Source organism: Mirounga angustirostris, unplaced genomic scaffold (assembly GCF_029215605.1).
Source record: "Mirounga angustirostris isolate CCGP_5_RB_7025 unplaced genomic scaffold, mMirAng1.0.hap1 SCAF_2, whole genome shotgun sequence".
NCBI classification, from domain to species: Eukaryota; Metazoa; Chordata; class Mammalia; order Carnivora; family Phocidae; genus Mirounga; species Mirounga angustirostris.
Genome location: NW_026991710.1, coordinates 86,850,858 through 86,864,662, shown reverse-complemented (window position 1 = coordinate 86,864,662; position 13,805 = coordinate 86,850,858). Strand labels below are relative to the sequence as shown.

Below are 13,805 nucleotides of genomic sequence, written 5' to 3'. Positions count from 1 at the left end.
TATCAGAAGAGGCTTATCCTCTAATATGAGTCAGTATGCTTTTTTCTATTAGAATAAGAACTGTTTTTAAAAAAAACTTTTCTGTCATGTCTAAAAATGTTTTCTCCTATTTTCTTAATGTCAACTTCAAAAAAACATTCCACATAGCATTCCTAAGAGGGCTTGTTTGAAAGTATAAGCTGTTGTTAAACCTAATCTGTAAATCTAGAGGAAGATCCCAATTGCCATGTGGATAAACACTATCAACTATCATAAATTAAAAATTAAATAGATTAGTATGAAGGAAAACTTCTAAACCAAGAGTCCATCATGAGTTTTAGAAAGTCTTTGAACTAATTAACATTACCTGTAACATGTGTCATTTTTTGAAAGAGAATAGATCCATAGCTTTCATATAATTGCTATAAGCATATGTAACTCAGTAAACAGTAGAGTTACTAGTATACATTACTGCTCTATTATAAACAGTTCATCATAAACACTGTAAACCCTACCTTACATTCCATTTGAGGACAAACATGCTATTTAAGTTTAAATCTGTACAATTGTGACATGTTATAAATGGCTCTCCTATTAATGGATCAATAGGGGAAAGAGGAAGAGAGGAAAGAAGGAAACTAGCTTATAGTATTTACTATGAATCAAGCACTTATACATAGGATATCTACTTTAATCCTCCCAACAACACCATAAATATACTATTCAAGTGTATTATTATTACATATTTAACAGGTGCGGACACTAAGGCCAAAAAAGCTAAGTGATTTACCCAAGATCCCATAGCTAACCAGTGGCAGAACCCTGACTCAAACTCAGTGCTAACTACAAAGTTCCTATACTTTTCTCCATACCGCCGAGTCTATATGAATGAAATAGTGAATTATCTCACATTCTTGACTAGTAACAACAAATTATATAGAAAATTATTTGTGTTATCACCCTGCTAGCTAGGTCAGGAATTCTCTCATCCCTCCTACCCACCTGTCTTAACTCAGATCACCAGTACCTCATGCCTGACTTACCACAACTTCCAGGGTCCCTGCCTGCAATCCCCTTTCCCCCGCCCCCAGTTTTACCCCATAATTAAGGTGAGCTTTTTGAAATATAAATCAGATCATTGTCAAAATGCCTCTGTGACTTTCTGTTGCCTTCAAAATAAAATTCAAATCCTACTCACCATCTGTAAGGCCCTTCATGATCTGGACTCTGCTTTGTTTTCCAAGTTCATCCCTCACTGCTCTTCCCTCAGCCTCTTAGATTCCAGTCACAATTAACTACTTGTTGTTCCTATATACTGCCTTTTTGTACTTCTCTCTGTTTGGAGCATTCTTCCCACTTCTGTTCACCTGGGAAATTCCCATTTGTCTTAAAACACTGTTTATATAAGGAATTCTTTCTTAACTCATCAAGTCTGGGACTAAGTACCTTTCCCAAGTGCTCATAAGATATCTTTTAGTTTTATAATGACATTGGGACCACTATCATTTATAGAATTTCTGTGTGCATTAGATAAAAACCCACCCTTCCTTTAGTGGAACACAGCACCATGTAAGGGCACAAAGTTTGGAAAGGAGAGGATGGGCTACATTTCATGCTCCACTTACCCCTTTTCCAGGTTCTCTTATGCAATGCACAATTTATACAACCATAAATCATGGCTCGTATAGCATTTATCAAATGTATTTTAATTGCCTCTTCACTTCTCTGCATCTCCAACTAAACTCCAAGCTCATTGAGGACAAGGATTATATTATATTCATTGTTGTACCCCTGGCTCCTGGCATCATGCCTTTGAAGTAGAAAGCACTCAATAAATATTTGATGTTTGAATTAATGACTAAGTTAATGAATGAACACATGAAAAATAATAGTTTGCTGTAGGCTGCACATTTGCAGAAATTAGTGAAAGAGGAAAGCAAAAGAAAAAATACTAATATCAGCCACTAGTTTAATTCAAGACAACAAACATTAAATGCTTACATGATGGAAACTATTATGAGGAAACAGAAAGGAGAAAGACATAGTCCCTTGCCCTCAAAAAACTTACAATCTAGTTAGGAAGATACAACCAATTAAAACTCAAAGCAGAATATAATATGTGCTGTGTGAAATTTATAATTAAAGTTCTAGAAAATCAGCAAGAAGGAAGAAATTTCTTCCAGTTAAATGAAGAGTTCCCAAAGCTTCATGGGAGAAGATAACAGACCTTGAATTATGAGTAGAATTTCAGTAAGGAAATTTATTGGGAGGAGAGCCATAGTCAGGAAGGAACATTCCAGGCAAAGGAATTAGCACATGCTGATTGGAAAGCACAGAGCTTCTTTGAAGAGCATTTTAGCCACAGACAAGCTGGAAAGCGAGGAGAAGAGTCTGGAAATAGATGGCCTTGAATGCTATACTGAGGAGTTTACAGTAGCAGTGGGGCACTATTAAAGGTTTTTAAGAAGGAAAGTGATACTAACAGCTGCATTTTAGAAAGTCATTGGCAAAATACTTTTAGTGTTTTCCCTCTCCTTTGCCCTTGATCCCAATAAAATAGAAATTTTTAAACACCAAAAACCAGAGACCAGTTAAAGAATTTCACTCTCTCTATATTCCCAGGCTGTTCCAATGCTAGGTTCTTCCCAGATTCTACTTTTATGCTGATCTTATCTCAAGTTTGCAATCTCCCGCTGTCTAAATAGTTTCTAAGCCCTCATTTAGCAAAGCTCTCATGGCTGTGGAGAAAAGGAAACAGGAGTTTGTCTGAGACTGATAGCCAAAGCCCTGCAACTTTCAAAAGGACATTGGGGAAATGGCCTCACTGCTTTTATTATATGATTCAAAGCATCTGGTAACATTCTGTCACTATCTTCTCTTACTTTATTTAGGACATTAAGAGACAATCTTCTCATTAATCTTTAATTTATATGTAAATAAATGCATGTATTTATATAAAGAATGAGCAAGCATAAATCTAAAATGAAGAATTTCTTTTGTCCTTAAAATGCAAAGAAATTTTAGACTTAATATTATCAAAATGAAATTTTCAGTAAGGACTTTTGGGTACTATATGTTGTCCTTCCTGACTATAGAGAAGCAAGCTATTCCTTGGACAGGATCCACAGATCTTGAGTCACCTTGCCTAAGGGTAATCCCCCTTAGGCAGAAAACTCTACACAATAGTGTTAGGGGTCTCAGGATTTCCTGAGGGCCTCCATATTGTTCTGGGTAGGCAGCAGAGTGCCAGGCAAATGGAAAAGGAAAAACTAAAAGCACAAGAACCATTTAGGAACTAATCCAAGAGTAATTAGGATCTAAAATGGAGTAGGTGCAGAGGAATGAAAAAGAAGGAATGAATCCAAGACAGTCACAGAGAGAACTGACATAGCTTTGTGCCTAAATGAACATGGAGCCAAAGTCAAAAGTCAAAACTATGCCTTGGCTAATGGAATTTAAATTAAAAAAATTTTTTTAAGTCAAAGATAACCTTAAAATTTCCAGATTGGGTTTTTGGAGAGGTTGCTGATACCTTTAGGAAAGTAGATTTGGGGGGGCATCTGGGTGGCTCAGTCATTAAGTGTCTGCCTTTGGCTCAGGTCATGATCCCAGGGTCCTGGGATCGAGTCCTGCATTGGGCTCCCTGCTCCACGGGAAGCCTGCTTCTCCCTCTCCCACTCCCCCTGCTTGTGTTCTCTCTCTCTGTCAAATAAATAAATAAAATCTTAAAAAAAAAAAAGGATAGTAGATTTGAAGGGACTGTGATGAATTTTGGACATACTGAGTTTGAAGTGCTAATGGGACATGAGTATAAAAACATCAATTAAGGATTTAGAGGTTCAGACTAGAATTCGGTGAGTTAAAACAAGATGTGTATACACATAGAATCCTTCCACTTATGAAATAAGCACTTGGTATTGTACAATACAGAAAAATAGGGTTTTCTTTCTTATAATTAAATTTAATAGCTTATAAATGCATTATTCCAGAATGGAAGACAAATTCCAGGTGATGGGATCAACAACAGATTGCCAAATAACCATTAAAAGATATAACTTAAATTTGTTTCAGGAACTTGTAAAAATCCATTGTCTCCATTATAAACCAGCTATAAATTTTTTTTTAAAAAGTTGCTTTAGGGCACATGATTGGTAGAAGAAATCAACAAAGAAAACAAGAGATCAAAGGAAAGTGGAAGAGGAAGGAAGGAAAACACCATTTTGACATATGAGGGGGGAAAATTCTGTTATTGGGATTTCAACAAAGCAAATAATGAAATAGAAGTTGCACTGACTTATAGTATGCTGAGATATCATGGGCCTTCAGAAACTTTTTTTAAAAGATTTGTTTATTTATTTTAGAGAAAGAGCAAGAGCAGGGGAGGGGCAAAGGGAGAGGGAGAGAGAGAGAATCTCAAGCAGACTACCCGCTAAGCACAGAGCCCAACACGGGGCTTTATCTCACTGCCCTGAGATCATGACCTGAGCTAAGAGTTTTGAAAAGAGGAAAGTATAATCAAATGTGTCAGATGATGCTGATGGGTCAAGTTAGATTCAAATTGAGTCTTAAAAGTTGGATTTGGCAGTGTGACAAAGTGGAGATTATTGCTGACCTTTTTAAGAGTATTTTAGGGGAGTGATGGAGACAAAAGTCTGATTGGAGTAGATGCAAGAGAGAATAGGCTTTCTGCAAAGAAATGAAGAGATAGAACAAATATATAGATTACAGGAGACTTAAAAGCCATCCTTCAGTCACAATGTATGAACCTTGTTTGGATCCTGATGCAAATAAACATTGTAAATATAGATAAGTGGGTGATAGATGGATAGATGGGTGGATGAATGGATGAAAAGATGACATTTATGAAGTAATTGGAAATTTGAACACTTACTAAATAATTATATTAAAGGATTATTGTTAATATTTTCTAGGTGTGATAATGATACTGTGGTTATATTTTTTTAAGGATTTTTATTTCAAAGATACATATTTATGTACTAAATGATATATGAGATTAACATCAAAATAATGGATGTGGTCAAGAGAAGTGGGTGGAAGGAACAAATGAAATAAAATGAAATAAATTGTCTGAATTGTAATTATTGAAACTGGGTTTTGGGTACCTAGGGGCTCATTATACCATTCTTGTCTATTTTTATATATATTTTTGACATTTTTCTTAATAAAAAAGGTAGAGAGAGAGAATGGGAAGAGATGAGATGGAGACAGAAACTATATAGGCAATAGAAAATTAAAACAAGAAAACTACAACTACTTAGGAAAAAAACTACAATTATTTATATATCCCCTTATATAACACAAACTATTAAAAATGCTTTTTTAAGATACAATCTTTACACTACCAAATTTCCTAGCCTCAGAGACTAATGTACAACACAGTATGGATTGTGAATATCCCAGATACCATTAAGATAGCTATCCTTAAAAAATAAACATGGATTTAATAAATTTAATTAATTTAATTTGATAAATCCTAGACCATATAATGATTGTTTATGTACATGCGCCCATTTTTTTCTTATTGCATAATTAACCATTTTACAGTATATAACATTCTACATTAATACCCTGGAATTAACGGTTCTGCTCCTTACCTGTCACTAGTGCCTATGGTAAGGTGTAAGATGATTGTTGACATTATGTTCACCTACTTGGTTTTGCCATGCTGTGGACTTTACTTCTGTGAGTCAAATAAGAGTGTAAGGTAGCCACTGCCTAATTGTTATTAGATGCTATTACTGTGAAAACCAGTTTTACACCTTACGTAGTATTGGATACATACTTAGAAGTGGGATTGCTGGATCATATGGTAGTTCTATTTTTAGTTTTTTAAGGAACCTCCACACTGTTTTCCATACGGCCAAACCAATATACATTCCTACTAAAAGCATACAAGAGTTCCCTTAAGTAGTTTATTTAAGAAAGTAAACTTCTGTAGTACTTTTAGGAAAATAAACGTTAGTGTGTTAATTATAAAATATCTAAATACAGAAGACTAGCAGAAGGCAGAGCACTTTTCTCAGTTACGGAAGGAACATAACAAGGATTAAAACAAAAATGACATTTCAAAATTATACTGGACTATATAATCAAGGGAAAAGATCAGTGACATATTAGGTAAATCATTCCTACCTTTTCCTAGTACTCCTTGCCATAGCTCTCATGTTTCTGAGAGCACTGAGATGACCCCTTCAAATTATCAAGACCTCAAAATTTATTAATGACCTGAGAATTTCTTAAATAATCAGGACAAGACAGCACTTGGGTTATTTTTAACCAAAGGCCACACTGTACTCTAGATGTAGAAATCATCCCATATTCTGTTTCTTATCTTATCTCATCTCACACTTACTGAGTTGAGTTGTCCAGCCAAACTTAGAAATAGGTGCATAATTTCTGTGAAGTATCAGTCCAGCCCCAACCACACAGTGCCAGAAATATTAAATGGACACCATATTTTCAGAATCACAGGAGGTCAAGAGGATACATAGGACTAATATGGCATCAGCCTCACATCCATAAAACTAAGAAAATGAAATTCCTACAACTATTCATTACAGGATAATTTGCCAGTTCCCTTATTCAGTTCTGTGTCCAACTAAAAGTAATATTTCCGTATCCCAAATTTAGGGAGGGAAAGGAATGGACAAATAAAATGGAAGAGAGAAAAGGACCTCCGTTTGAACTTCACTAGAGTGTTAGTCAATTAATGGCAATTGTCCAGTTCCCAATACAAACTTTAAACTTACAAGGCCAAAGTTTCCCATCAAGAAACTTAATTGTCCTGCAATGTGCTCCTTTCAGAATATTGCAGAAGCCAAATTTTCTTAGCTGCCTATGGGTTCTACCCAAGCCTGTGACCTAAGACACCTGGTGAGAAAAAACATGATCCTGTTCTCTGCTTCTCTTAAATCTTACCCATATATCCCTTTCCTCCACTCATTCTCCTCCTATCACAGATCTTGACTTCCACTGGACAAACGTGCCAGCCTCTTAATCCAAGCTGAGATGAAAGACAGAGAAAACAAAATGGAGTGCGACCCACAAGAGCCTGCCACTTTCAGACAGTGCCTACCTAAGCCCTAGAAATGAAAAGCACCACCAGATTTTACTAACCAGAGGAATGACAAAAATGCAAGAGCTTTGCCTTTTCCACATGAAAGTACTTCCCACAAGAAATGCAGCTGCCCCTGCCATCTTGAGTCCCCAAATCCTATCCCAGCAAATACTAGATCCTGCCAGCTCCACATGGGATGTTGACCTATAGATCTCAGCTGGTTGTGCAGTTGGAAGAACCCCATTCTCTCCATGTGGGACTTGGTCTCACAAATTCCAGCCCTACAAACATGACAGCCTTTTTAGTGCGAAGTGACTTGCTCTCCACACAGGACTATACCTATTAAAATTGCAGTTTGAGATCTCAGACAAACCTGACCAACAAATGAATCCCATTATCTAGTAAAATTATTTCAATGCTGGCTACACAACAGAATCATCTAGGAGCCCTCAAAACAAACAAGCAAATAAAAAACCTGATGTGGGAGCTATATCCCCCCCAAATTCTACTTATTACTGATCTCCAGTGGGTCTGGGTATCACTGTTTAATAAAAGCACCGAGATGAGTCTGACGGCTCCATAACCACTGGTCCAATATGACATCCTGCCACTTCTGCCAAGGATATTGCTCAGTGAGTCTAGGTTTGTGAATTCTGTTTGAAGTCAGGCCTCTCCCAAAGCTGCAGCTGCAGGCTACTCTAGATCCTTAATCACTAAAGTCTAGTACCCTGTATGTTAACACCCTAAAGCTGCCAAAGCCAGATGAAGAGTAAAAGATGGGTGAAACCCTGAACTCTACGTGCCTGGTTCTCCTCTTTTCCACCACCTGTCTTCTCCGTGAGTGACATGGCTTTTTTCACACAGTGGAAACCACCCCTGGACATTCACAGCCCTTTCCTTCCTCCCTAACCCGTCAAGACTATAGCCACAGAGAACACTATCCAGTGCACAATTGTGGCCATCACATCTGGCTTCCCATTCCCTTCAGGCATCAATAAAAGAGGGATGGGGATGGGGGAACAGCTCCCTTAAGCCCTGTTATATTTAGAGGTACCCTGAACTTCTACTTGTGTAATCGCCCTACTACTTGATGTTGTTTGTTACTATCTCCTCCACTGATCTATAAGCACTGCAAAAACTGAAACAGTGCCTGGTTCTCAGTAGGCGCTCACTAAAATGTTTGATGGATGAATTAATGAATGAAGAGGAACCGCTGCCATGGTAGGAGTGGAAAAGATGCAGTCATGCCTTCACTGTTAGGCCCACTGTTTAACACGGGTAATTGCAGCCACAAGCAGAGCAGAACTCACAATCCTAACCTGAAAACTCAACATTGGCACTTTTTCTTTACTTAAGCACAACCTTGCTTTCAAGGCACCAAAACATTTGCCATCTCCTTGTATTCTGCTTCTACTTTTCTTCTTAGACCTCCCACACAGCAACACCCTCATTGTTCCAAAGTGCTCTATTCTGTCTGCTTTGCCTTTACCATTTCCAGCTCAACGGCAGCCTAGTTGTTATGTCCCTCCTTAAAATAACCATGGGAACTCTTTCTAGCTCTACAGCATAGTTTCAGAGAGATTAAGTTAAATGTACAGTAGTAAGTCCTTCCTTTCTTGCTTTCTGACTTCTACGTGTTTTGAAAGTACTGAATGCTAAGACTGCTTATCCACAAGATTTTTTTCAATAATGGTATGTTTATCTCAGAGTTCTGGCTTACATGTTAATTGTATTGCTACATGTGGGAGAACGAAGCAAAGATGTTTCAGTAATCATATGGTTCCAGGGACTGTGCTGCCTGCACTTGACTCAGAGCAGATGAATCTAGCACCTCTGCTCTTACAGACCAAGGAATAAGCAAGAACAGCATGAAGACCAGCTCACAGTAGCAGTCTAGCTCACTTGATAACTTCTGAAATACAGATGCACTGTTTTTCTTCAGTATTAATTACTATTAAAGATACTTTCAGGTGGCAAAAAGTGTATAGGATCTGAAATGTTAATAGCCATTGAATCTATTGAGGCACTGCAGAGAATGATGGAAAAAATCAGTGGCATCAGCAGTATTAAGATCCATTTCTGTGAGTAGTTTTGAAGATTGTTAAAGCGATATCTATTCCACCTACTTACTGATACCTTTATCTTGTTGGCTGTAGGTGGTATGTTTCAAAATATTGTACTCGGACTACCTGCTGTAGAATCATCTAGTGGTGTTTGTTTAAAACAACCACCACCACCGCAACAAAAACACATTCTTGAGCCCCAGATCAATAAAGCAGAATCCTTGGGGTTGAGGCCTTGAACTTATCCTGACCAAAACATTCAGCCTTTGAACGATAAAATCTAGATTGCTTGCTTGAGACTTCACCAACTGTTAAGCTTCAAATACTCCCAATAGCACTGTCAGCAGGTATTCTTTTTTCTTGAGGGATCTGAGATCAGGTTATGACAAAGTAATTGAAAAGAACATGAAGGCATAAGTACCCAAGGAGGAGGAAGAGAATACCACCAAGGGGAGGGAATGGAAACAGAAAGCCAGAGTCCAAGAAAACCCTTCTTTCCTTCATCCTTTGCCCAGGTTATATGTCCTATGTCTTGGTGTAGTTCAGTCCAACAAGCATATATTGAGCCCCTGCCATGTGCCAGGCACTAGGGATAAAAAGAAACAGAGCAGGCTCACTGTCCTGGGGGAGTTTACAGTTTGGTAGAAGAAGCAGGCTCTTAAATGAGCAATTTAAATAAACATGGTAGGCAAAAGACAGAGATTTGCCCAAGGAATTTTAGGGACTAAGAAGAGGGGTTTGTAATGGAGACTTAGCATGTAGAGAAGAAATTGCCTGAGTGGGGAAATAAGTAGAAATTAGGCAGATGGGGGTGGGGGTGGGGGTTTTGATGAGGAACTAAAGGGAATCCAGGAACTGGCAGGAAATGGTGCATGTTCCCAACAAAGGGCAACCTGCACAACCAAAATGCTCTGAATCCTAAAGTGATCTCATTTCTATCGGGATTGACAAGCAGTTCAGGACTGCTTTATCATAAGGTCAAAGGAATGGAGAAAGATAACCAGTGATCCTGGATAGGCAGACATGGGCCAAGTCAGAAGGTGTATGTATGTCTTGTTAACTTTTCAAGTCCTATTTTGCTAGCCATCTAGAAGACCTCTTAGATCAATCCTTCAAATTCATTCCAAGTTTATGGTCTCAAACTGTTGATTGAAGTTGCTCCAGAAACACATTACAAGTTTATGGGCCCTCTCTGGGACATTATACAAGAATTGAAATAACTAATAAATGGACAGTAATATCAAAAATTACTCAATATAGGGGCACCTGGGTGGCTCAGTTGGTTGGGCATCTGCCTTCAGCTCCGGTCATGATCCTGGAGTCCTGGGATCGAGCCCCGCATCGGGTTCCCTGCTCAGGGGAGAGCCTGCTTCTCCCTCTCCCTCTGCTGCTCCCCCTGCTTGTGCTCTCTGTCAAATAAATCTTTAAAACAAAAATTGTTCAATATAGATTTGAGAATGTTTTAACTATCACTGGAAGGATACATGAAAAACAGTAATATTAATGACCTCTGGAGAGGGAAACTGAGAAGAGAGGTAGGAGGAATTTACATCTCATGGTATACCTTTTGTACTGTTTGAATAATTACCATGTATATTTATTGCCTAATCCAACAAGTTTAAAAGAGAAGTAGGGGCGCCTGGGTGGCTCAGTTGGTTGAGCGACTGCCTTCGACTCCGGTCATGATCCTGGAGTCCCTGGATAGAGTCCCGCATCGGGCTCCCTGCTCGGCAGGGAGTCTGCTTCATCCTCTGACCCTATTCCCTCTCATGTGTTCTCTCTCAAATAAATAAATAAAAATCTTAAAAAAAAAAAAAAAAAGAGAAGTAAAGAGACACATTTATTCCATAGCATAAAGAAGCTGTCAACATGTTAAATGGTGATTTGATTTCTATTGAAAACCCAATTAATGATTCATTGATACAACAGTGACAGTAATAGTATTATTAAAGTAGTTTTGTCCTTCACAGCTTGGGGAAAAAAATGGGATTGGAGAAATACAGATTTTATATATCCTCTATAAATTTGGACTTTTTTTTCTTTTCAGTTTGCAGCTCATCTTGTGAAGATGAAATATCCAAGAATCTGCATTCTAGACGGTGGCATTAATAAGATCAAGCCAACAGGTCTCCTCACCATCCCATCTCCTCAAATATGAAGAACCAAGACTGTGACTGTGAAAAGGACAGAGTGATATCAGCCCCCAACAGCCTACCTCTTCACAGCCTCACCACTCTGAGACAGAGCTAGACTTCCAGATTGTTGCATTTTCATAAAGTTTTGTCATGAAACATTTTTTTTAAATCTCATAACCCACATGTTCAACCATCCAGCCAACAAACTTGACTGTACATGTATTGCTGAAAGAATTTCCATAACAGTGAAATCCGATCATGTATTTTTACCACAGTGCAACACAAAGCCAGAGGAATTCAGCTGACAAGTCAGATTTAGCACAAAGCCAGAGGAATTCAGCTGACAAGGCAGATTTAGCATTATCAAGAAATCTCAATTGCACTGAGAAAGCTGTCTCCCATTGCACTGAACAGACAGTCCTAACAAAGGTATTATTTAGAAACATAGACTGAATGGGGGTTGAAATCATCTTTCTATGATAGTGAAAATCAAAAAGCTATTCTCAATATATTCCTTGTAAGTAAATGCTATATTTGGCAACTTATTTTGGCCCAGACAGATCATGTGCATGCGTGTGTGCGTGTGTATGTGTGTGTGGTTTGTTTAGGAGAAGAATTTAGCCCACTGAAAAAAGTAATAAATAATTTACTTCCAGAAAAATGAAAGTCAGAAACCATTCACATTAGATAGAACATTTGTTAAGCTCCTATGTCAGAGAAACCCAAAATAGGACTGACTTAAACAAACTAGAACTGTATTTCTCACATAAAAGTCTGCATAATGAGTCTAGGGCTAGTATACTGATTTCATAATCATCAAGAACTGAGGTATCTTCACATTCCTTTATTACCCTCAATACATGGTTTCTATCTCATGGATCAAGATGGCTGCTCAGCTCATACCATCATATATTCCATGAAGGGAATGAAGGAGGAGGGGGTGTTGGGGGGAAGGAAAGAAATCGGGAATGGAGCAAATAAGAAAGAGAAGGAAGAGAATGCTTTTTCTCTTTAAGGGCACAAACCAGAAGATGCACATATTACTTCTGCTTATATACCATCAGCCAGAACTTAGACATGTGGCTACACCTAGCTATAAGGAAAACTGGGAATATAATCTTTGGCTGGGAGGTCATTTACCCAGGTAAAAAATTTTATTATTATTTTTTAAAGTTTTAATTATTTAAAAAATTCATTAAACATTATTATTAAAATTTATTATTACTGTGTGGGAAGAGAACATATATTGAAAGATAACTAGCAACCTCTGCCACATTATTCTAAAAATTAAGTACTGTACGTCATTGAATCTCACACATATCACAATTTTATGAACCATAAAGAAAAAAAATGCAACCAAATCAACTGGACATACCATCAATTATAAGACGCATTCCCATTTCAGAAATGTACGCATCTTAGAATTATTGAACTATAGTTCCTTTCTTGACGATCTTCAATTTTAACTAAACAGTGTTGTTGTTTTTCATCTTTAACTTATATTCCTCTTCAGTGTTAGGAACTACCTAGGTGTAGAACATTTCCATAAGAGCCTCAGTTCAACTCTCTGGCTCTGGTTTTATTGTTGCTATTTGTTTTGGTTTTTTGCATCTACTTTTTTATTGAGATACAATTTACATACCATAAAATTCATCCTTTTAAAACATACAATTCAGTGGTTTTTAGTATATTCAGAAAATAGTGCAATCATCACTACTGTCTAATTCCGGCACATTTTTATTCTCCAAAAAAGAATCCTGTAACTATTAGCGGTCATTCCCCATTAATCCCTCACAAGGTCTTTGATTTAATGTTTATATATGATGTGAGATACGTATGCAACCTCATTCTTGCATGTTAGATTGCAAGCTGTCCCAGAGGCTGTGTCATTTTATTTGTTTTGCTTAATTGAATTATATTTAGTCATTCACCAAATATGTTTTAAATACCTATTAGATGTACGACATTGACATAACTAGTGATTATATCATTCTGTGACCCCTACATCATATACAAAGAAAAAATGTTTGAGAATAATAAAATTTTACCACCGTTTCCCTAATAGTATTTTGAGGTCATCATCTGTCATGGTAAGAGAAATATTATTAAGTCCTCCTGTTCTTTCCTTCAACCTTTGGTGATTTATCTGACTTCATAGTTCTAACGTGGTACTGATGATCACTTGGAAGGAGTGGTTCCGAGTTCTAAGTTTGCCTTACTGAGAAAGCAGAGAAGGATGAGGGGTGGGGATATGATTTGAATGAATTGGGAGGGTAGTAGGGGAAGATGAAGACCTGGGTATTGAGGAGAGCTGTGTGAGAAGGATATTGAGGAGAGCTGTGTGAGAAGATAATAGTAACCAACCAATCACAATTTTGCATTTGATCTTTCTTAAAACTTGATACATTTAGGCTTACTTTTTTAAATGAGTTTTTTAACCATTCAAATTATAATATTTAACATTCTCAACAGTAAAATAAGAAAGAGCATGCAATCACTGCCATGTTTACATTCTGGACATGATATTTGGTGGCAGATAGTTTCAACAAA

General features: G+C 37.4%; 1 protein-coding gene across 4 annotated transcripts in view; it reads left to right on the top strand.

Annotated features, from left to right (window-relative positions):
- TBCK (TBC1 domain containing kinase) overlaps positions 1 to 13,317 on the top strand; it is a 227,915-nt gene extending 214,598 nt beyond the window's left edge. For all 4 annotated transcript variants that reach the window (XM_064584933.1, XM_064584936.1, XM_064584934.1 and 1 more), the window contains one exon: positions 11,168 to 13,317. In XM_064584933.1, the coding sequence (XP_064441003.1) occupies positions 11,168 to 11,278 (111 nt within the window). In that variant the 3' untranslated portion in view covers positions 11,279 to 13,317. The remainder of the gene's footprint in view (positions 1 to 11,167) is intronic.
- Positions 13,318 to 13,805: the final 488 nt, after the last annotated feature.